General features: G+C 37.4%; 1 protein-coding gene across 3 annotated transcripts in view; it reads right to left on the bottom strand.

The window, feature by feature from the left end:
- Positions 1-3377: 3377 nt before the first annotated feature.
- LOC126248699 (multivesicular body subunit 12A) overlaps positions 3378-25460 on the bottom strand; it is a 49675-nt gene continuing 27592 nt past the window's right edge. Inside the window, exons 6-9 of one of the 3 annotated variants that reach the window (XM_049949984.1) lie at positions 19121-19182; positions 15419-15463; positions 7432-7494; positions 3378-3864 (exon numbers count right to left, since the gene is read on the bottom strand). In XM_049949984.1, coding sequence (XP_049805941.1) covers positions 7459-7494; positions 15419-15463; positions 19121-19182 — 143 coding nt within the window. In that variant the 3' untranslated portion in view covers positions 3378-3864; positions 7432-7458. Of the gene's footprint in view, positions 3865-5513; positions 7495-15418; positions 15464-19120; positions 19183-25460 lie in introns of those variants that run through there. The other 2 variants (XM_049949983.1, XM_049949982.1) reach the window with 2 other exon arrangements.

Raw genomic sequence — 25460 nt, 5'->3', positions numbered from 1 at the left:
ATTGTTCTGAAGAGTCAAGATTTGATGTACTTGTTTGTAACTCAATAAAGTACAAAAGAAGAAAGAGAATTTCTTGAATTAGTTGAGTCAATCACCACTTTTTTGTCTCTTTTTATTACCTAGTTTGGCACCTTTTCCCAACTGAGATTTGCACCTATAATTCCTAACCCTGGTTATTAAACTGGTACTGCACTGATAATCCAGACTCTTGGAAAAATTACACAATTTTGCATGGTACTAGTAAATATTTATTAAATTACAGTTTCATGTCTTTAGCAAAGTGACTGCAGTTAATGCCTAACATGGCAGTAATGTGTTGCATTGATGACTTTCAGAAAATAGGAACACCTCCACTGACAGCTCACATGATACCATGAGGAACATTGGAAACTTTTATCCTCTAAAAATTGAATCACAATTATCATCAGAAGTTTCAAATTGTCTAACAAAAATGTGTGCGCGCACGCGCACACACACACACACACACACACACACACACACACACACACACACACACACACACACTGCTGCAAGGTTGACAAGCAGTTTTGAGAGTTACTAATAGTCTTCTTCTTATTGGATGATAATTCATTCCTAAGGTAACAAGTTACAATGAACTGGAATTGACGAATAGCATTTTGCTTACTACAATAATTTCTCAACAGCACAGACGAACTGTACTGAAGAAACAAGTAAAGCAATAGCTTCTAAAAAAGGGCATAAAACTGATGAAAAGCTGAACTACCAACACAAGCACAAAAATTGTTAAATACAGACTACCAATGGTTAGCCACATTCAGATGGTGCATTGAAGCAAGTAAAGGGTTTTTGAAAGAAGGGATGGAAGAATGAGACTATGAAAGCTACAGTGGTCTAACCCACAATTTGGTTGAATTACATGTATTGAAAACAGTCACTTGACAACATATTTCTAAACATGCAGCAGTGTCATAGTCATTCATACTGATGGTGAGATAGAGGCAGGAACTGAAACACTTTCCTGCTCAATAATCATATTACTCAACTTTAATTTTCCAGCATCTCATACTTCCCCAAGTCATTTCACACTTGAGTATGATTTTGGTGTATATTCTTGAATAATACATTACTAGTAAAAATGATTATGGAGCTGGATCCCTGTGTTATAGAAACTACTGTGAGGGAAATTGTATTTTATTTTAATACAGGTGACATACTGTCATGAGAGATTCGGCAACTGTTCAAATTTTTAAAATATTTATTATAACAGTCTCAGTCTGAGACTCTTATGATGAATATTTTATAAGTATTTCACTTTCTTAGCAATAATGTAATTATTGCAAATAAATAGTATTAGGGGAAAGTATTATTGTCATTATTTTATTGAATTTGAACTGGAAGACAACACTGAACACTATTCCTGCTCAGAATGTTATATTTAGGACTATGACATGGGCAGTAATTGGTTAGAATATTGATGAAAATGGTGCCAGAGTTTTGCTAAGTACTAGTAACTGTGATATGCTAGTACCTAAGGAAACCAAAAACGAAGATCTCTCTTGAGAAAAACTGTGATACCTTTATAGAATGAAATAACAACTTCTGGAATGTGGTAGATCAGTAAAAAGATACGTAATTGATACGGGCCCGCTGTTTAAAATTAATAACACATACGCCTAAATATTTTCTGTGGACATTCATCAAAGAATGACTTTCTGTGTATTAAAGATTGAGGGATCACAACTTGTACACCTGTTATTTATATGGACTAATACAAGTTAATGATAACACAGATGTTACACAGGAGACACACTAAAAGATCTGAGGTGCAGTAATACCTTCTTTTCAATGAAACATGAAATGTTTTCACAAAACTAATTTAAAAAATAGGACTTTCATATATTGGATGGAATGGTTCAAGAAATGTGAGTAATAAGAGAGGTGGTGGCACATTTGCACTAAATAAGGAAATAAGAAAAGCCCGCTAATAAAATGATAACAGTATAAAATGGAAGCAGTGAAAACATTTATTTACACATTTTTATGGCATGAAAGTCACTAATCTAGATAACATATTATAGGATACCATCTTGACAATTTCTTGACTTTGCACACATCTTTTCTCAGGTGCTCGATCTCTTAATTTGTAATTTCTCAATATTACAGAAAATGACTTTATTGGACACACAAATTGCCAGACTCTTTTTAACCTTGGTAAATAAAATAAAGATTTTTCTTTATCCTGTTCCTCTCCTCTTCCCCTTTCCTCAGCTATTTTTACTTGTTGATAACTTTGTATGCTATCAGAGTAGTTCTTTTTGTGCACTTTGTAATTATTACATTGTAATATTTTGTTTCCAATATGAATATGTATGTTGGAACGACACATATGTGGTTACATATAGAGTTTGTGCTGTGTGTACATGCCTCATATCCTCTTTTAGCAGGTTATGGCATTGAAATTTGAAGATGATTTGAGAAGTGCTGTTTTTATACGACTGATGTTTCTGAATATTGGCACTGCATGTTGTTTAACATACAGATTTCAGTTAATATGGTTCTCATATATTACTTTCTGTATAATATCTGTAATTCTCAGGTTTGTCACTTAAACTGAAGTGACCTGGAGAAAGAAAAACTCTTGAGGTCTGCCTGACCTGTCTCTCCTTCCCAACCTTCCAAACTTATGCTTCTTTCTTCCCTATCAAATGAACTAATAGTTCTGAAATCTAGAAACAGAATTTTTCCTGCTTTTATTGCGTATATCAGCACTACTGGAATTTTACCTCCTGAAGATAAGTTCTGACCAGCCACTCACACTCCTTGTAATTTTAGATTACTCAAATGAATTTTCTCTCCAATTATGTAAAACATAGCCAGTCAAGACTAAAAGAGGTTACCATCATAGGAAAGTGCCATAAACTGAACCTCCCCCCCCCCCCCAAAGCAGACACTTTGGTTTCTTGGCTCTGCATTCTCCTGAACTCTTGTGAGACCAGGTGCAAATAGCAGTTTTGGCTTCTAACACTAGCAGAGTGCACGCCAACCGCTTCAATTGTTACTTATCAGTTCTCCATTACATGTTTTGACAAGGGAAAAAGTTTTTAGATTGTGCTACATTTTTCATATTTTCTAAGAATAAAGAGTAAATGGTGCATAACATTGTGAGGTAAACATCAGTTCCATCACAGATTTAAAACTGTTCACAGGTCTCCAATGAAATTTATATTGTTGTTTAGAGGTGATGATAGAGAAGAGAATAACTCAGTTCCATTTTCCTCAATATAGCTAAATTGTAAATTGTATTAAACCTACCACATATTGCATTACTGATATTCCAAAAGACAATACCCTGAGATTTAAAAATGACATCCAATTACTTTATTACAAGAAAGTTTTTCTGTATTTCTAAAATCTAAAATGTGTTATTGATTTTTTTTTGTTATTACATATTGCTGTCTTCAGAATTAATTTTAAAAATGACGGCACAAGAAAAATGGAAATTGAGAAGACTGGACACACACACGTGTCTGATCTCAACAGTAATGTGGCCACCTCATCAGAGTGACTGAAGCCAGTATGTTACAATTACGAAATAGGTCAGATTTTTTAATGTATATCACATTTAAAACTGAAAAGTGTTGGACAAAAGTAATGTTCAAACTGCAAAATATAGTGAAATTATACAAATCTTTAAATTATCGCACACTTAAAAATTATTTAACTTCCTTATGAGTAACATTGTACTCTCAATACCAATATGCTGTGGGATTGTGCCACCTTTGCTTTCACAGCCTCAAATCCACCATCAAAAAACTTATAGATTTCGTTATTGTTCCAAGAATGCTATAAGCACATAGGCATGTGGTCAGAATGCTAGAGAAACTGGAACCAAATTGAAGAGAAGAAGAGAAGGACGAGTCATTCATTACATACTGGTGAAAAATATGAAGTACAAGAATGCTGAAAGAAATCTAAGTAATTAAAAATGTTGAAGCAGAAACATAGTGATTACAGAGCCCACCCAGTATGTCGACATTTTGAGAGAGAGAGAGAGAGAGAGAGAGAGAGAGAGAGAGAGAGAGAGAGAGAGAGAGATTTAGCCACTAAAGATCACAAGATTACTGGAACAATTTGGTTATCATTTTGTGGATGATGGGCAGTGACAAGAAATGTTGGGTTCATGAATAAGAAGAAATCTCACTATAATTAGGCAAATTCCATGCTTACAATAAGTGGAAACTATAGGATGATGTATAATGTGTTGAACATGTGTGCAAATTTGTCAACAATAGAATATAAGACTAAGGGAAGAAACACTTTTCTATAAAATGTAAGTCAATAAGAGATAATATGAGCATTTGAAACCAATAAACATAAAATTTAAAAATGGTCACATGGGAATTTTGGAACCAACTTATATTGCCTAATATGGTATGGTTACTTCTCCATAGTTCTGGACTATTGTGTCATTAACATCCTCAAATCAAATCAAATAAATAAAACTTCTTTTCTGGAGTCTCAGAGAGAAAGTGGAACAAGAAGTAATCAGTTATGAGACCATGACTGTGTAATAGAAGTTACAATGAAAGATTCAATATTGAAGAGAAACAGAACTGGGTAATAAGAGACTTGTCTAATAGGAGCTTGAAAGACTCTTGGATTTAGTAAAGCCAAATCATTTTAAGTGTAATAGCAGCAGTATCACGGAATGTGAAATAAATAATTTTAGTGAGAAGATATTAATGACTATCAAGTCAGGTGTCGGGGAGAGGTGATCACAGGAATGTCAAAATAAAATTACTGGTAGTATTATTTATAGTTAAAAGTTGTGTTTCAGGATGATCAGACTATTCCCCCTTTCAGTAAAATTCATATCTCTGATAAAAATTACTGCAATCATAAACCATATTCTGTGCAATTACTATATTATTTGTAGATGATAACCTGGAACAAAGATGAACTCAATGATGTGGAGCAGACTTCTAATCTATACTCAAAACATCATGCATAAAACACGAGATATATTTCCTGTTTGCAGCCATACCATTGAGATTGACATATGGTATTATCCAGTAACATATACAACAGAATGTCTACATGGAGAGCACTAATAAGTTGCAAACACAATGGTAAAAAAAAACTAAAGTAAAGCACATAATTCAATTTCAAGACAGTAACTGACTAGGAAACACATCAATAATAAGCACCAATACTCAGCTTCAGTGGCCATACTAAAGTGCGACAATATGAAAAAGTTAAAATATAGTCCACATTTTTTTATACTTAAACACAATGCAAGATATTTAAAAATGACAGACCAAAAACAAACAAAAAAGGCAAGAAAAGATAAATTGAGAATAACATTATGGAAAAGGTCTTCCAAGATCTATTGTTTTTACTGTTCCCGTTTTCTTAGAGTTTGCCTCTATGGAAAATAGTTATAGAAGCAGTTACATCCTATAATGCTACATTAAAAACTGAAAATTTTTCAACATTTTTCAAGTACAGAAATATATACAATAATTTTAATACACTGCAAGGGAGGGGGGGGGGGGGGAGGGGGGAGAAAGAAAAATAAATAAAATGTGGAACAATGCTGATATACATGTAAGAGAAACAATAGGCAGCTTCTCAAATTTGTGACAGGCATTAGTGATATAATGAGAAGTATCAAGAGTATCACACGGCATACTCTTACATAAAAAAGTGAGTGAGGTCCTATACATAATACATGGCTCTACACAGTTAGTGGAAGTAATGAGCAAATGATGACTGCCCTGTGCACCTATCCCTCACTTCCCACATGCACAAATATATAAATAAATAACTCCCACCCTTCCTTCCTTCCTTCCTTACACACACACACACACACACACACACACACACACACACACACACAGAGAGAGAGAGAGAGAGAGAGAGAGAGAGAGAGAGAGAGAGAGAGAGAGTACTTTACATTCAAGAATTAGTCTTCTATTTTCAAATGAATCATACCTCATATGAAGTTTATTACAGATGAATGGGGGAGGGTTAAAATGGGACAATACACTTAGAGCAAAGTGTAAATGGTGGGATAGCATACCAGGGGTATTAAGAGCTGGCACAGAGTTTCTGACTTAACTAAATAAATATCACAATAAAAACTTAATTAAATAAACAAAATGATGTAACAATTTCATTTCAAGTGCTGATTGCTCTACTTCCTGAATTCCTGTTTTTTCCCATTTTCTTGGGCTTAGTATTACAATATAGCTTATTAAGACAGTTCAACTGAAAAGTCATTAAATAAGCTTTCATGTGCAACAGCATGCATAAACTGTGATCAGGCACTAAGAATGCAGCCTCAGTTTTCCTACTTTGGTGACATTTGGCATTTGTTGGTCACAACATGGGATACAAGCAGCATAAATTACAATATCATCATTTACTATAAAAGAGAAACTTCTTCCTGCTCTGCACCACATTGTGATATGTATTCAAAATAGTTGTAGCATCATAGTAAACTCGAAACTGTAATATTATTTGTCCTGCACAGGAAGCTGTAGAACCCATCAGCCACATAAATAAATGTGACGAAAAAATAGCACATACAAACACCTGATACAACAGCATTTTATGTGTGCCTAAAAATTCATATGATCTTCAGTAACCAATAAACATACTAAAACATCAAAATTAATTCAAACAATGTCACATAAAGTCTTAATTCACAGTCTCCCCAGAACATGATGGAAGAATCACTACTAAGGCACGAACAGACAGAAAACACCACCACAAGCTTCCCATGAGTCACAACTATAAAACCATTATAGATAGTACTAGGAAGACATACACACATATTACTTCATTCCACAATACAATCACATGCTCAGTAGGTAGACATTAAATGACATGATATACCATACGTTTCATAATTTGTCATCCATTTGTCAAAATACAAAATTATTGTGTTTATGTTTTATTCTACCTCTCTTTAACAACTCCAATGAAGCAACTATAAATATTCAACACTTCCATTATTTTTTATAAAACATGTTTCACTATTCAATCTAAAATATACCTGAGGCATCATTACTTTTATAGCACATGTAGAGCTCGGCTACATAAACTGAACATTATTCTTAAATCACCTCCGAAAAAAATACATTTTTCGCTGTTATATTCATAATCAAAACCAAAAATCAGTAATGCAACAATCTTACTTGGATTATTTAAATGCAATTACAATACACAATTATAATGCCCTATACCAGTATATAATAAGTTCAGTCAATCTTCTCACAAGTGAAATCCAAAGTGCGCAGCAGGGAGTACCTATAAAAGTCCCATTAGCACACTTTAAAATAGACCAGTCTTAGGATCAACTTAGTGTCATACAATATTTGTTCTTTGTGGTTCCACAGCATTTGATAGATATGTAAGGAACAGATACATCATATATATACTGACCACTTCAAAAATAAGTTCTTCATGCAGTTATGTTTGCCTCTCAATTCTGAAGTCATAATCAAACTGAAACAATGAACATTTGAATTAGTAAAACAAAACAAGAAGATAGAAATGGTATTTTTTACAACTTTTTAATAATTTAAATATATCAAACCAAATGATAACTACACAAATCGCCCCCCCCCCCCCACCAAAATTCCTCTGGGTAAGAGAGAGAGAGAGAGAGAGACTATCACCACTCAGCTCCTGAATGATACAGTGATGGTTACCCTCATCCCTTCCATTATTTGTGATATTTAGGCTGTGCTACTAATTAGTAATAGTAAACAACCATTCATCAGAACAAATTACACAAGTCCTTAAACTAACATATTCTGTGAAATTCACAGTGAAAATACATGAATGATCTATGAAACACAAAATAAACTCAATAACTAATACTGTGTAGTAAATATATCATCCAATCTCAAGTCTGGTTAGAAACACTACACTTTTCTTTTTTCTTTAATATGCCAGTGTGCCACTGAAGATGAAGTTTTGAAGAAGTCCAGAAACCTCACAGCCACCTAGTTGTTTCCAGTGGATTAAAGAGAAGAAGTAACTTGGTAGAACACTTTAGGAGTAACTGTTCTGTGTGTATTGTTTTGGTGTAGAGTAATTTTTATTGTGGATAATGGAAACAGAGGCAAAAGCAGACACACGGGGTGTCACCAGTGAAGAAGTGGTGCACTCATTAGCAGACCAGGTGGCTCAATTGAGAGCAGATAATATGGGTACATTTAATGAACTAGCAGGAAAGAATCACAAGGTATAAGTGTTGAAGTCGCAAACTCCAGGATGGATCTCACTGTGTCGAATCTTGCTTCTCCTTTCTCTGGTAGAGCATCTGAGGGTGTGTTGGCATTTATAGACGATCTAAGTCATCAGCTGACATAGGGGATCGGTCAAATTAACGACTGTTGCAGGTTACAAGGCTACACATGTCAGGAGTAGCAAAATTATTCATCAGGTGCACAGAAGCACTGCGAAATGCAGAAGCTTTTGACCAATTGAGATGGGGGTTGGAACAACGATCCAGGAAGCACAACAGTGCACGGTTTTTTCATGAACAATTAGGGACGGTATCTAGGAGACATAATGAGGTAACAGAAGACTTCGCAGATAGAATTGGGGAAATGAACATTAACGCGAACTGAGACGAAGCAAGTTGGGATAATTTTAATTCCCCTCTTGTTTTGCCATCTGCCTTCTTAAATTCATTTTTTTTCATTTTTGAACTGATTACCATTAACCTAAGTGAGTATAATCTGCATTTTCATAAAAGAGAAAGATTGGCCCTCAGTTTTAAAGAATATAACACCAGATCTAATTTTGTGTTTAGTTTTATGTATGTAATTGACTCTCTAATTTATTTCGACTATTCCTAGTTAGTCTCTTTTGTTATATGGTGAAATCAGTGATTGTTTCGTAACTTAAATTGTATTGTTGACATATAAACAAATATAAATTCTGCACTAATTATAAATGTTTGGAAGACAAAATGCTAGTGATCTTTAAGTATCTATTTGGCTATATTCGAAAACATGTTGGCAAAACCAGCCCTTCATTAATTCCAAAGTAATTAACAGTTTTGTCGAAGTGTTGTCGTACTTATATTTAATTTCATGATTTAAACAAATAATTCAGCTTGGCTCTTGCAGTAGAAGAAACTGTTAAAAAGGACCAATTTTTCGATGTATTCAATTAATCGAATAAGTTAAGTTTTAATTGTAATTTCTGTAAATTCAACTTCGAACAATGTGTAGTTTCAGTACCTATTATTGTGATGATATATAAGGGTCTGATTTTTGGTCACGAGACAGTCAGTCCACGGCCAAGTTTCAGATGAGTAGCCTGTGCTGATTAGAACAACAACAATGCTTCAACTTAACAGTGCAATAAGTGTTAAACAATTAGGCCATGTGTAAAAACAATGACAGTGTCTGCTTCACATATACCTGATTATTCTTCAAGAACTGAATTATGTGGTTATGTTTTTACTGCTTGTAGACGTTCAACAGTAAACTATTGTAGCAGTATGTAGAGGTTCACCTGCAAACTATTAATGAGGCTTATGGAAAGTTCAAACAACAGTGCACTTTGTATTATTGGAGGATTGTGCGAAGTGAAAGTAAAAGTCAGTGAAATGTAACTGTGCATCTGAATGCTACATTATTTACAGTAGTCAGTGTCAAAATTACAAACCCCATTTTTCAGCCAGTGTAGCAACGCAGTACGTCGACACCGAGGACAACAAACGATGAAATAAACAAAGCAGGTGGAACCGCTACAGTATGACCTCTCATTAAATGAGAAGGTAAATAAAGTGGTGCTGCAAGGGGCTGATAAATGAGAGCTTAATACATTTTTTAAGAGGTTTGACATCAGAAATGTCTAGGAGAGCGTGCACAGGGGCACCTAAGGATCTTTTAGGTTAGCTTTGGAATACAAAGAAACTGATAGCTTGACAGATGTGAGAGAGTGGAAACAGGTGTTTACATCGAGTATTATGTCGTTTAATTGCAGTCAAACAGGACATGTCCAAAGACAATGTTACCATTTACGGAATCCACCGCACAACTCTAGTAATGGGAGTCACCAACAATTTGGTGAAAATGGCAGTAGAGGTGTTTTTGGTCATGGCAATATTATAGGGATAATGAGAAAGGTAGTCCAGGGAATAGGAAAGGTCTGTTAAACTTAGAAGGGAGCCCCAGGGCTGCCGACAGGAGTTGCTGGTAGGAATAACTTCAGTCAGAACAAATGCAGAGGCGAAATGTGCCATAATGGAAGAGAGTATGAAGTACTGTTTGACACAGGAGCATGTGTGTCAGCAGCCTCGAGAGAATTGGTTGGTGGGAGGCAGTGGAACCCACCACAACAGGATTTACATGGGGTAGGGGATAATGATATACAACCATTGGGGACAGTAATCGTGAATTTTTTGGTTGGACCGACCAAGTTTAGGCATTGTGTGAAAGTGGTGTCTCATGTGGACAAGGGTACAGCATAATCCTAAAGATAGATTTTCTGCATCAAATCATGCCATAAGCGACCTTCGACAACATATAGGGGAAATGAGTGGGAAGACATTCTAACTATGGGAAACTATTGTCAACATTAATCTGATGATGATGACATTTGGTCTGTGGGGTGCTCAACTGCGCGGTTATCAGCACCCGTACAAATTCCCAGTCTTTTCACTGTCCAACCTTGTCACTTTCCCAAATGACAATGAAATGATGAGGACAACACAAACACTAAAGTCACTCAGCGGAGAAAATCAGCAATCCAGCCGGGAACTGAACCTGGGACCCCGTGATCCAAAGGCAGCAACACTATACCACGAGCTACAGACAATGCTAATCTGCTTTGACGAGTGTCTAGTATACAAGACATTCCAGTTAAATGGCAATCAATAGCACTGAGGCTTGACTCACATGATTGTGTGTCAAAAGGCACCTGAAAATCACTATGCATGAATGTGGAACTGAACTTGTGATATGTGTAATAGAGCCATTGGAGGGCAGTGAAGTATTAGATGCAACATGTTTGGTGAAATGTGGTATTGTATCCATACAGGAAAGGGATGGAGGGAAAGTGGTACCCATTGATGTGGATAATTTTGGTACCAAAAATGTAAAGTTGTTGAAGTGAATGTTACTGGCTACAATAGAGATTCGAGATGAGGAAGATTGCCACAGAGGAGGTGCGAGCTATAAGGGGACACAGGACGCTATTAGGACTGTGTTTCAGGAGAAGTTGAAGCATCTTAAAGGAGCAGAAAAAACACAGTTGGAGGACCTATTGCTAGAATTCCAGGACCCCCCCCCTCCCCCCCCGAGAAGGCCGTTGCCTGCCATACCAGTAATACAACATAGGGTTCCAACAGGAAATGAAGCACCGTTATACCAAAGCCCATATGGAAGACCACAGTCATTGCAACCAGTTTTAGAAGAGTTCATAGATCAACAATTAGCTGACAGAATATTAGAAGAAAGTAACAGTGCATGGAGTGGCAGGAATTGTAATCATATCTACGAAGTCTATGCATGATTTGCAGAAGTATTGGTTATGTTTTCATTGTCACTATTTGAACAGCAAGACTACAACAGATGCATACCCTATTCAGAATATCACCGAGACCATAAATAACCTAAGGAAAAGCAAGTATTTCTCAATGTTGGACTTAAAGAGCGGTACCATCAGTTAGAACTGGCTCCCAAAGTCAAACCAAAAACAGCTTTTTTAGCATATGGGGGGACTACCATTATAGGAAGATGCCTTTTGGGTTGAAAAAATACACCGGCTACATTCCAATGGTTGCTGAATGGAGTACTGAAATGACTGAAACCACACCAGTGCTTAGTATATGCTGGTGACACAATCATCCATTCAAGGGATATGCATAAACAAAAATATCATCTAAAAGAAGTATTCAGCAGATTATGGTCAGCATGTCTTACACTTAATGCCCAAAAATGTCACTTTGCACTGGAGGAAGATAACTATTTGAACCATGTCACAAGTAAGGATGGTGTAACGACTGATCCGACATTCATGCATGCAATGCAAGATTTTCCAGTACCACAAACTGCTAGGGAGTTACAATCTTTTTTCGGTCTCGCAAATTATTATAGGGGGTTTGTGAAGGAATTTGCAGATATTGCAAGACCGCTTACCCAACTGTTGAAGAAAGGGGTTAAGTTTGTGAGGCCGGAGGAATGTCAGAGAGCATTTGACAAATTAAAGAAGGTGTTGACATCCAGTCCCGTTTTAGCATTTCCCGACTTTCAGAAAGAATTTATATTGTCATGTGATGCATCAAACTATGCCCTTGGCTGCGTTTTGAGCCAGAGGGGCCAATGGTCAAGAACATCCTGTTGCCTTTACACCAAGACAACTGAACACCACAGAAGGAAATTACTCTGCAATGGAGGGAGATGCTAAGCCTGCAATAAAGAATAATGTACTTTGTTTGTTATTTGTATGGGAGGAAATTTAAGGTGATAACAGACCATGCAGCTTTGAAGTGGTTACTTGGCTTGAAAGACCTGTCTAGAAGATTAACAAGATGGGCATTTAAACTCAGTGAATTTGAGTACAAAGTAATCGACACACCAAGAACGAAACACAGAAATGTGGATGGACTATGCAGAAAGACAGCTGTAGTACAAGTACTGGGTCATGATCTTGAGGAATGGTTAGCAGCACAGAACACCAATGACGAATATAGGCAGTATAAAAAACACCAGCAATTTGATATACATGATGGAGCATTATGCATAGAGACAAAATTTGGACCACACGTGGTGGTGCCAGCCAAGTTAAAATTGGAAGCATTACACGGGGTGCATGATCACATTTCGTCTGGCCACAGTTGGTGCAGGATGATGAATAGAAAGGTGGCAGAGAAGTACTGGTGGAAAGGAAGGAAGGATGATGTGGATCGATGGGTCAAAAATTGTGTGGATTGTGCAGAGAAGGCCAATTTGAGCCAGAGCCAGGTACTGTTATGAAGACTGCCAGAAGCAACAAAACCTTTTAGTTTCAGTGAGGTGAATGTGTTAGGCCTATTCAACCAAACATCAGTAGGTAATCACTTTGTGCTGAGCATAATACATCATTTTTCTCATTATGTCCAAATGGTGCCAATGCTGGAGCAACAGGCAATCACAGTCGCACAGGCGTTAGTTAATAGCTGGATATTGGAGTGCCACAGACAATAATAATGGATCAGAAGATTAACTTCATGTCAGACCTGACAAAGAAATTGTGTCAGCTGCTAAGAGTGAAGAAGTTGAAGACTAGCCCCCTACACCCACATGCTAATGGTTGGACAGAAAGAATGCATAGAAAAATCAGGAAAATGCTTAGTCACTATTTGGATTCAAATCATTCAAACTGGGGTACATACCTAGCTTTTGTTGTAAACACAAATAACTAAAGTACATACTAGCACTGGGCTATCACCATTTGAGGTAGTGGCAAGGCATGTAGGACTGCAGTATAATGTGGGCCAATGGGCGATGTTGTTGACTCCATATATGCCAAAGGAAAAGACAAAGAAATTCTTAACATGGTACCAGGGCCCATACCAAGTAGTCGAAACTATGTCACTGATGAATATGAAGCTGCAGTTGCCAACAAGAATGATGGTTTGTGCATTTCTGACATCTGCAACCATTCAAGGGTGCGCGAGAGGCAATTCCACAAGAATTGCTAATAAAGGCAATCAGGATTATTAAGAGGAAACAGCAAAATGATGATCAGTGAGAGAGGGAAGTCCAAATGCCTCAGACTCATCAATACATTAATGTCAAGAGAGGAATTATGTTTACTGATTTTGTGAAGATAATTTGTAAGTGTAGTGTATGACATAATGTTAGTGGTGGTGGTGGTGGTGGTGGTGGTGGTACACACCCAATTCTGACATTCCTGGAGCTCACCCGCATTCATCACCACATATTGATCCCTGTCTTGTGCCAGTTTTAACATCCCATCTTCCCTTAATTGCATAAATTTCCCAACTGCCACTAACTTCACCTGATAAGTGTGCACTGTGCAACACCTAAATACTGAGGTTTCCCAGCTACTGGTATTTTTAATGATACATACAATCGCACAGTATCTGCTACACCCACTGCTGCACTACGGTAGTAAAATGGTAAGTTTTGACTACCCGGTATCACTACTAGATGTAATTCCGATAGCACCTCTCCTTGCAGCTCCCTCAACCCCTTCAGAAATTGACCAGCATAGTGCCAACATCCACTTTCCAGGGCTCGCTCTGTAGTAGCACCTCTGTAGGGGGTGGTGCATGTGTGGGGCACCAGTATAAACGTTGTGGATACTTTAACGAAATAGCTTTCTTATATCTTCAGTTCTACATGAAGCAGGCATGCCTCTCCTCATGAGCTCTGGATGGCGTCGGCTGCTAGGACAGTGCCCAGCGACGCTGCATCAGGACTCCAACCTGGCAGCAAAGGCAAGGCCATGGCCAGTTGCAATAGTGGCACTTCCTGACAGACCGACACACCAGGCTGCTGCTCTTTGCTCATGGCAGCAGGTGTGTGCGGGTTTATACTTGCGCCCCTCAGAGAGGCAGTGGACGGCTCCTGGCACTTTGACACTGAGTCCCTCCCTGGGCCTCAGTATCAGTGACAGCGGGCACGAACAGCAGACAGGCGGGGTTGTGGCACCATGTCCCACAAAGGACCCAGTGTGGCAGCAGATGCAGCCTGGTCTCGAACTGGAGGCTGCAGTTGGTGCTGCCCAGTCATTTTGCGGTCTGGCGGTGCTCTCGCATCATGGTGCGACTACTCAGCAATGACCAAGTCCCTGAATCCAATGACATCCTGCCCTCAAATTCAGCCTCATTTATACTCCATTACTGCCCATTTGTTTCTCTAAAACCTGGTGTCTAGTCACATTGCCCATATCAAAGAGACTCACTCGAGTGTGGTGGCGACACGCTTACCACATTGTTCTTTATTGCGCGGGGCAGTTTACTGCTGCGCTCAGCTATCCTTGCTTCACAACTCAATTGTGCATCTGTTATTCTGCCCTACATGTCGACACAGCACAGTTGATGGCCAGCACTGTTACCACAATACTACGTGGTCGCCTCCAAGCTATTTCAGTTACTTACACTAAAGACTTAATACTTTTACCTAAAATACTGAGTATTGCCATGACAATTAAATATACAGTTGTGTGGCTGGTTGTCCTGTCTGTCATTTCACTACATCCCATTAGCCTTCAGTGTGTTGTCAAAATTCTAATTTCTGATATAATGTCCATGTTCCTTGATTTTTAATAACTTTTCTTAGTAATTTTGAGTAGTTTTTGTAGTGTGCAAATACAGCAAGATCTCTACTTGTTCTCGCCAACAAGTACATTTCCATAGTGTAAATACACATTTGTAGCAAATCAAGAAGACACCTACCTCCTGATCCAGCTGATATCTGGTCTTCGCTTTGATGCTAGGAATCTGAAATGTAATTACAATATCAGAAGTTAATAACATAAAATTGTTCCATAAACAATTTACTGCAAAAAGTATAATTTTCTTGGGAAACTTTTTATCTTATATACATAACTGCTGCAATATAGTTGTACTCCTGAACACAAAAGATGATAGATGGGAAAAATATTAATAATTTGTCACCTAGAGGTTAATTTGAAGAGTGTTTTATTTGGTACATTCTCTACAGATGTTACGCCTTACATCATTTTCTTCCTCTTACACTATGAATTACTACATCCAGCCAAATTACACAATATACAGTTTCACATGTATTCCGTACCACTATGTGAATTGGCATTGCAGAAGCACAAAAAGCTGTTCCACACATGAAACTAAAAAAAGCTCAGTATGATATTGTAAATAATTTAGGACAGAAAGAGATTGGTTGGCACAAGGAACATTCGTGTGCAACAGTCTTCCACATTCCCTAATAATGGACTGGTGTCACAACTCTGAAGACATGCCTGAATTTCACATATCTGAAGTGCCACATAGCATGGGCGAGGGTACGGTTTCATGTCACATCAATAAATCGCCACCTTCACCTTTTCAGGCAATGAATCACCCTCAAAGGCCAAGATGAAGGGCTTGGTAGCAATTCTATTGTCCTTTGGCCCCCTATGGACACAATGGACCAGCTCATCTTCAGACTGCATGAGGTCACATTGGAAAATTATGTCTTGAGCCACATTTAGGCTATTATGGGGACTGACAGTCACTGAAAATTTACCAGCTTGTTGCAAGCAAGCAACATCCGTGACGGGGCAGGGGATGCTGTTTTAATCAAAACTAACCAACTCTTTATTTTGGAGATGGCTTCAACTTCCTCAAACTTATCCTCAATAATCTCTAGAAAGAATAAAGGCTTTGTGGCCAAGAAAGAATCCTGATCTGTCCTTGTGCAAAACAGGTATCGGGGGAAGCATTTCTCTGCTTATCACTAAGCCCTACACTCCTCTCATGGCACAGTCAGGAAGGAAACATGTTGGGGTCTTATTTCTCTGCATTGTACGAGCTCTTTCCTTCTGTAGAGACCATTTGGTTCATATGACCACCAGCAGAAGATAGCTTCACCCACTTCATTTGCAAGTCATCCACCATGATGGATGAGGACTCTCCCCATGGGCACCACCCATCCTCAGCAATTGCTACCTGGACAGTAATCCACTGCTCATAGTCCCTGTGCCCCAGTCACAAGCGGCACATGCTCCTTGGCATACAAGAGGTGGTTTCAGCTCAGGCACCAACAGTGCGACTACTATGCCGGTACTTGATGAACACCCCCCCCCCCCCCACACACACACACATACACAAAAGACAACAGTATGGCTACTGTACTGGGTGTTTGTTGTACTACCTTATTGGAAAGGAAGAGTGCTTAGATAGAAATGCACAAAGGTGGAACAAACACCACACTGGGGGACCTTTTTTGAACAATCCCCACTTCCGAAAATTTGGAAAAGTGGTAGTAGGTCAAACCCAACAATGGGTGCCATGTATTTATTATTGCAAAGGTGCAGATAGTGCCAAAAGTAAAATGGAAAAATGTTCTAAATCATGTACCAGGTCCAAGAGGGGTCTGCACCAGGAAGATCATCTGATGGGAAGGCTGAGGGGGAAAGGGATGGTGGAAGTATAGGTTTACAGCAGAGAAACAGAAGTAGTGCAGCAAAGGCTGGGGTGCCCTGTGGTAGGCAAGCATGTACTCCGAGAAAAGTTGAGAGACCTCTGGGGGGAGAGGAGATCACTCACCGAATAGTAGAAGCATTGAGTTGTTAACAGGCACACACAAAATGGAATGAAACCTTGCTAGCTTTCAGAATAAATCCTTTGTCAAATTAGGGTGAACACACACACACACACACACACACACACACACACACACACACAGAGAGAGAGAGAGAGAGAGAGAGAGAGAGCTTTCTTTCTCTTTTGTGTGTGCACCTGTCAATGACTCAACACTTCTGCTATTTGGTGAGTGGTCTCCTTTACTCCTAAATTATTTAAATTATTTACATTCTACCAGTGTTGTATTAACTATGATCATACAAACATCACAATTAAATTATATGAATCCAAATATGTGGCAATTTTACCTCAAAGAATTTCAGCAGTGAGTGAGGGGAAAAGTAATTACATTCACATTTTTATGTTAATATTGCTGATTATCATCTCTTGGTACACCCCCCCCCCCCCCACTCTCTCACTCTCTCTCTCTCTCTCTCTCTCTCTCTCTCTCTCTCAACCTCTGAAACAAAACCAGAAAACTTCTTTGAAGTTATGTTTCAAAATAAACCCAATTACTGGAAGTTGTATGGTTTTATAATTAAATTCAAAATATGCTTATAAGTTTTCTGTCCAGCCTGAAAATAAGAACATTTAAGGACTTCATCTTCTAAGTGGCCAATTCATTACACATGCTATCGGCCATTAAGTATAACAATGCAAGAAAGTCCGAGAAATTGCCAACTGGATGGTTTCACTTGTTTAACATCCCAAATCAAATCACTGTGTTCCATGTATTTACTATATAATGTACCAACAAGATTATTTAAACTCACTTGATGTGAATCCAGGATGTTTCCATTTTCAGCAAGTTTATATGGCTGACACATAACATCCCAAATGCAGAAGTCTTACAGAATAACAAAATAATAAGAGCATCTGCATTGGTGCACATCTTCTAGAGCACGTATTGTTTAGCATTTAACTCATATGACATTTTTTTTTTTTTTTTTGCAACAGCCATGTGTTGATTGACTGCCATCATGTATTTGTTTAACAATGAACATGTGAGACTCCATTCAGTCTTTTCTCACATAATGCTTATGAAATCATTAAACTACTGATGATTATGTTGCAAATGAGGACACCACATTTTCCATCTCCTAAAAATACTTTTATTATGTCTGTGCTATAAATGAATTCCAAATTTATACAGAATACTGTCAAAACACACAGATGGATGGTAATCCTCTTGCTAGAGTGAAACGGTGAATTATCATCAAGACTGCAGACAATATGAATTTCATTTTAGGTATAAGAAATTTATGTTTGCATTAATATTATTTGGATAGTAAACAAATACTGTTGAGCCTAAACCTTTCTAACAAGTTTTTAATGTCTCACATTCATATAATTGTACTATCATACAGTCAACGTAAAACACACACACACACACACACACACACACACACACACACACACACCTACCCCCCCCCTACCCCCCCCCTCTCTCTCTCTCTCTCTCTCTCTCTCTCTCTCTCTCTCTCTCTCTCTCTCCCCATTTCCCCTTACATTATTATAAATTAGAACATGAGATGCATTACTTTTAAGACTGAACTGACACTCTTTACCACTGGGCTGTCTTCATACTCTTATCAATGATATGTACTGTGCCACATACAACTATTACAATTTATTGCATTTAATGATCTAAATACATCCTACAGAGTAACTAGAGTACTATAATATCACATTTGTTCTGTGATGGAATTTATCGTGAGGATTACAGTATTAACCAGTAAGTGTAGAAACTTCCATAAAAGTAAAACCTGTTCTGATAAATGTCTTAAATTATGGTGGCAAACCAGTATTTTCAAAAAATTTAACTAAACTTACCGACTGCATAAATGAAATGTTGTTAAATCCTGGATTCAGTACAAAAGGCACACCTTCCAAACCTAGAACAAAGTACATACAGCAATTATTTGTGAGAGAATAACAACATTATGTCTCTTCCTCCCTCCCCTCAATTCACCTGTCAACATCCTACTTAAAATACCACTAAGTCTGGTTTGAAAGACGACTCAACAACTAGTTGCAAAAGATTGTGTAAGAAATTATGTAAATTCTTCTGAAGGCTGCAGGTGAGTTGTAGGATTAAGAACATACCACTGAAGCATAATCAGTCTATGATAGGCCATAGCTAAATCATTTCCTGTCAAAGTGAGACCTAAAAGATAATCAACAGCATATGGCCAGCTTATGATGAGCTACTACTTGTCCTCTACTCCTGACAATTACATGTAAGCTCGCAATGTGTAGTGTTCAGCTAAAATGCAGACTGAATGCATGTCACATAAATGATTTCCTATCAAAAGACTCAGTGCTGAATGTAACAATGACCAATGACAATGGATTCACAATGATGACACAGATGTATTTAAACAAGGTTCCTTAAATTATCACACTCATAATGTACAAAACTGTTTGGACACAGTATCTCTTCTTGTTATCAAGGTGTTAATCATCATGTTCACTTTTATGTAATACTGATAGAAATTTAAAAGATATTTTTGGAAAACATTCACTCTTGGATTCATCTTACTCAAATGAGAAGAAAGAAACATTGTCATGCCCAAGCACAAATTATAGCTTTCAATGTTGTTACAATTTTTAGAGCATTTAATCTGTATGGGTATTCTTTGACTACATTTTATGAAAATAAATAAATCTGCTTTCAGTGACTCACATTTTACTTATCAATTACAATATATTTTGAACTCTTGGACATTATCATCAGGTTCATGTGGCGTGATTTACATATTTGTTCTGTGAAAGAGCAAGTTTGTTGTCTCACAATACTCTGTTACAGGAAACTAAGAGAAGAAATGTGACTAAATTATTAGCAACTATCTCATATGTAAAAATAAACTTCACAGGATATTGTTTTCGGCAACATTTAGTATATATGACGGCATGGGCCATACGAATAAAATGGAGAATGTACTTTATTCTCAGAATTTTGGAGAACATTCTCAGGTTCACATGAATAAAGCAAGTCTGAGAATATATTTCACCTGAGAATGTTCTCGACTTGAATAAAAGGGCAGGGGAAGTTGCTCAATGCGAAGAACATTCTCCGATTTTGTATGAATACAATGAGAGAAGTTTCTCATAAACAGAGAATATTCTCTATTTTTTCAAGTGAACTCTGTAGCATATGTCTAAGTTCTGTTGAGGTTAAGTTTTACTAAGTCTTTTTTAGTAAAAATGTCAGAATTTATATTGCTCAGATGGTGAAAAAAGATATACATGGCCTGAAGAAATACTCAAAAGAGAAAGTGTATAAGTTTATATGAGTTCAACAACATGAACATTTGGCAGGCAAACTTCCTTCCTGACAATCATAAAAGGAGAGGGGGCAACCTTTCAAACAAAGTTAAAATGAAAACGTTTTGTGCTATTTAGAGCACCCAAGTTTTCAGGCTGCTGTACACGAGTTAGATACATGCTAGACAACTGTGTCACTGACAATTTCAGATGTTCATCATGTTATCTCACTGCATAAATCTTATGTATTTTGTTATAAAACAATCAAAAAGCCAGGATGAAATAAAGGTAATATTATGAAAAAGATATATTGGTACTCATCACATGGAGGAAATGTTGCGTCACAGACAGGGAAAAAAATGTGTGGGTGCAAGTTGTGCTTGCAAGAATGTGTGCATGTTTTTTACTCTAGAAAGAGGTCTTCTGGCCAAAAGCAAATGTACAGCAGTCTTTTCGTTGTGCCTCTCTGTGACCAAGTCTTCTCTACATGGTGCATAGCAATCTACCCTTTTCAAAATATTGTTGTTATATTTTGTTATGTAAGAAATATGTAGGCAGACCAGAAAAATTAATAACTAGTTTATTACAAACCTCACAACCTTTTTTCTCCTAATGAAACAACACAGACAACGGTTTAAGTACTTGACTTGGAAGCAGACCATTATGCATCATATTTAACCAAAGTATCACATGTTAGAAAACTCTGACAGAGTTCCGGTTTGGAGTAGGTGAAAATGTGATGCACGAGGGTGGTTTGATAAGTATGGTGAAAAAGAAAGGGAAAAAAAAGTTTGTTTCGTAAACAACTCACCTTACTTCTCAACATAGTCTCCTTTATGGGACAGACACTTGGTCCAGTGACCCTCCAGCTCTTTCATCCCATTGGAAAAGTAAGTTCTGTTGAGCCCTGCAAAACACCCATTGACTGCAACTATCACTTACTCATTTGATGAAAATTTCTTCCCAGCAAGCCCAACTTTCAAGTTAGGGAGCAGGAAGAAGTCACTTGGGGCTAAGTCTGGTGAACAGTGCAGATATAGAACCAATCCAAAGCCCAATTCATATACTTTCACCATTGTTATCACTGATACATGAGATGGTGGATTATCCAAGTGAAAGAACGCATTATTGTGTGCAACCTTGGTCTTTTATCAGCTAATGCACATTTCAAACAATTCAACAATGAAGCACAATAGGGTCCAGTTATTGTTCTGCCTTCAAGTAATCTATGAGGATTATTCTTTGGGAATCCCAAAAAATAGTGGCCATCACCTTACCAGCTGACAAAATGGCATTTACCTTCTTCACGACACTTTCACAAGCCTTTGTCCATTGTTTTGACTACTGTCTTCACTATAGTGTGTGATTATCAATAATCACAATTTGGCGCAAAAAGTCTCGTGGGCTGCAATTAAACATTGCCAGACACTGTGCTGAAATGTTGTGCCATGTGCACTTTTCATAGACTGTGAGCAATCACGGTACCCACCTCAAACACATCATCTTCATAGCCAATTCTCCATGCACGATATTACGCACTCTCTCAGTTAGATACCTACAGTCTCAGTAATCTCACAATTTTTTGTTAAGCATTCTTGGATTAACATATCATGGATTTGGCAATGGTTTCCTTAATGGTGACCTCAACTGGACAGCCGGAGAATACTTTGTCTTCAGTGCTTATCCACTGCTGGTGCAGAGTCAGCGAGAACTTCATCCAATTCTATTTTGATTTGTGGGGCAGTCCAACCCTTCAAATGAAAATCTTTACTAACAGCATGAACCTTGGTTTCTCCATTTTCAATTGCAGTCAACACACTGACCAATTCTGATGGCTGTCAGTAATGAACTGTACACTGTACATTGCTGAAATTCTTTATACAAGCCTTGGAACAACCTAGCTTATCAACCATGAAGGCATGACAAATATTTCTCACTCTTTCACAGAAATTTACCAGACTTATCAAAACACCCTCATCATCTTAAGACTTCTTTCACATAAGGTGTTCACATAACTTCAATAATAGAAAGTTTCCCACATGCTGAAAATTCAGTAAAATCATCAGAAAATGCATTTCTGTAATCTGTGCATAATCATCTTAATTATTTGTCACCACACACAAAAGCACAATCAAAATGTGCAACTCTTCCGAAAAACATTGATGTCAGTTCTTTATTTGTACATTGAATAGTTTGCCTGTTTGAGCAACTGAATTAAATATACGATTACACATGTGTTCTGTGCTGGATGTGGCAGATGACACACGCTGAGAACCTTCTCGAGGAGGAGGGGAGGTAGTGAAAAGGAACTCCCCTGTCAGAGAATATGCTTCAAATTTTTTATCCGTACAAGATTGAGAACTTTCTCAGAGAAGGTTCTCTTGCTCTGAGAATCTTCTCTGGAGAATGTTCTCTTTCCCATTCATATGACATCATGTATGCTCCATTACTTACGCAGAGTTCACACATATTATATGTGCAAGTCTGAAAAAACACAGAGTATGGATACTAAAGATAATACAATATCTAAGATATAATGAATACAGTCACTAACATGTACATTCAGGATTTACAATGAAAACACTGATGTACTTTCTGAAACCTCAAAAGAACTGACTGCGGAAACTAAAATTATTTCCAATAAATTGCTGAAATAATGAAGGCTATGGCAGTGCTTGTGCTCTCTGAGTTCTCTTTATCAGCAAATTTTTTTAGTCTCAATGTTTCCAGATGCTCTAGAAAGTTCAAGTAACCCCATTTTTTTTCTGTCCTGTAGTACAATGAGATTATCCAATCCACTATATCTCATTATGTGCTTGTTGTGTCTGTGGTTGGATACTGTGGATTTCTCACAATGCTTGAACCTACACATTCAAGGCATTGTATCTAAAGTGTCACCCAATATTCTCTACATGACCACTGTAACTCATTTGTAGGTTAGACCGTACTGTTACAGGTGTGGTGGAAACTGGGCAATCACCTAGTTTGTTGTTTGTGGTAAAAGATAATGTACCATTTGTTTTTCTTGATAGGCACATAGTAGAGTGTGTGAAAATGCCTCTTACAGTTTCTGTATTGACAGTAGTTATTGACAGCTTGAAGATCAAGAAAGTATTACAGATTCACACTGTAATGTATCCAATGGGCAGAAGTTTTACACAGGTGTTCAACACACATCTGACTAGGACTGACTTGCATCTGAGTGTTCAATGTACTCCACAGTTTCAGTAAACATATGATGGAGTGCATTTGAAAATAACATTACATATTTTTAAACTCATCATGCTCTTAGAACACGGCAAGTAAAGTTACTGCTGGAAAGAATGGTAATGGTAATGGTAATGGTGGTGGTGGTGGTGGTGATAAGTTCCTATGGGACCAAACTGCTCAGGTCATCAGTCCCAAGGCTTACAAACCTTAATCTAATTTATGCCAAGAACAACACACACAGCCATGCCCAAGGGAGGACTCGAACCTCCGATGGGGGCAGCCACATGAGCCATGGCAAGGCATCTCAGATCACGCAGCTACCCTGCGCAGCTGGAAAGAATATTCTGCATATTCAAGCAAAGTTACTAGTTGGCTTGCAGTAAAAAGCTTCATCCCTTATTCAGAAACAGTATACTAAAGAGACTACAATAGTCCAAAAATTTAATTTGAGCCATTATTTTAATGCAAAACATACCCATTACGAGAGGATTTCACTATCAATAGCTCAATAAAACTTACTTATGTTGAACACTTATATAACTGAAATTTTAATTAACACTATATTTGAGCTAAATTGTGATATATCACTGTGGTGCAATTAATGCAAACAAAGTGTTGAAAAACACTTACGGCTTCAGGAAATCATACTGCAACAGTATGTTCATCACACAAAACTATGTTGTAAGTGATACCTGAATATAAATGCAGAAAAAAGAATGCTAAGATGATGATGATAATGAAGAAGAAGAAGAAGAAGAAGAAGAAGAAGAATTGACAAAAATACTGTAAAATTCTATTATAAAGACCAATTCACACTAGATGTCAATGGAATGGAATGGGCCATCAGGCAGTGTCATCACGCAGTGTCACAGTCAAATGGTGAAGGGTTCACACTAGACGAAGATGTCAATTTGCTCAGCCCAGTACCGAACGGTGGAAGTGAGGTTACAAAACCCCAACCATGATACAAGAAGTCTAAGTGTAGTATCGGAATTAAGGGACTAACAATTACGAAGTTTATTAATGGCCAAAGCAAACTTCATAATGGATGTTCTTAATCAATTGTGCATGGTAAAATGCTCAGAAGTTAAACAACTTTTCAAAACAACATTTATTTGCTAGTGAAAATATATACATACAAACACATTACACAATATTTATATGGGAATACATACGGCCTGTATCTTATCCATTGTTTTTTCCCCCTTATGTAGCAAATAGCATCATAAACAACAATATTTTTCCTCCTTCAATAGAGCTGACTTGTTCAATTATTAAAACATAATTTAATGAAAATTGCTTCATCAATTTATGTTATTTACACACAGTGTAGGAATCAACTCTGTTCAGTTATTGTAAAATATAAATCATTTCCCACTTCCCTTATGGCAGAACACTCAAAGGAAGAAATATCCAAGTTATTAATGAACATTTGCAATTTGTCATGAAAACAAAGCAAAATTCCCACATGAGTGAAGTCAGCAAAACTAAGTAACTTCCAATGTGACAGATGATGACACTGTTTCCCCCACCAACATAAATGTCAAAACTTGCTTTCTGACAACCTTGATGATGATGCCCCATTCTGTTCCATGCCACTGATGGCCTGTGTGAAACTGTCATTTGAAATTCATTGCTGAATGTTTTAACATGACATTCCATTCTGTTCTGTGAAGTGTGAATCAGTCTTAACTGT

Source organism: Schistocerca nitens, chromosome 3 (genome assembly GCF_023898315.1).
Source record: "Schistocerca nitens isolate TAMUIC-IGC-003100 chromosome 3, iqSchNite1.1, whole genome shotgun sequence".
NCBI lineage: Eukaryota > Metazoa > Arthropoda > Insecta > Orthoptera > Acrididae > Schistocerca > Schistocerca nitens.
This window is presented reverse-complemented; position numbering and strand designations above follow the sequence as displayed.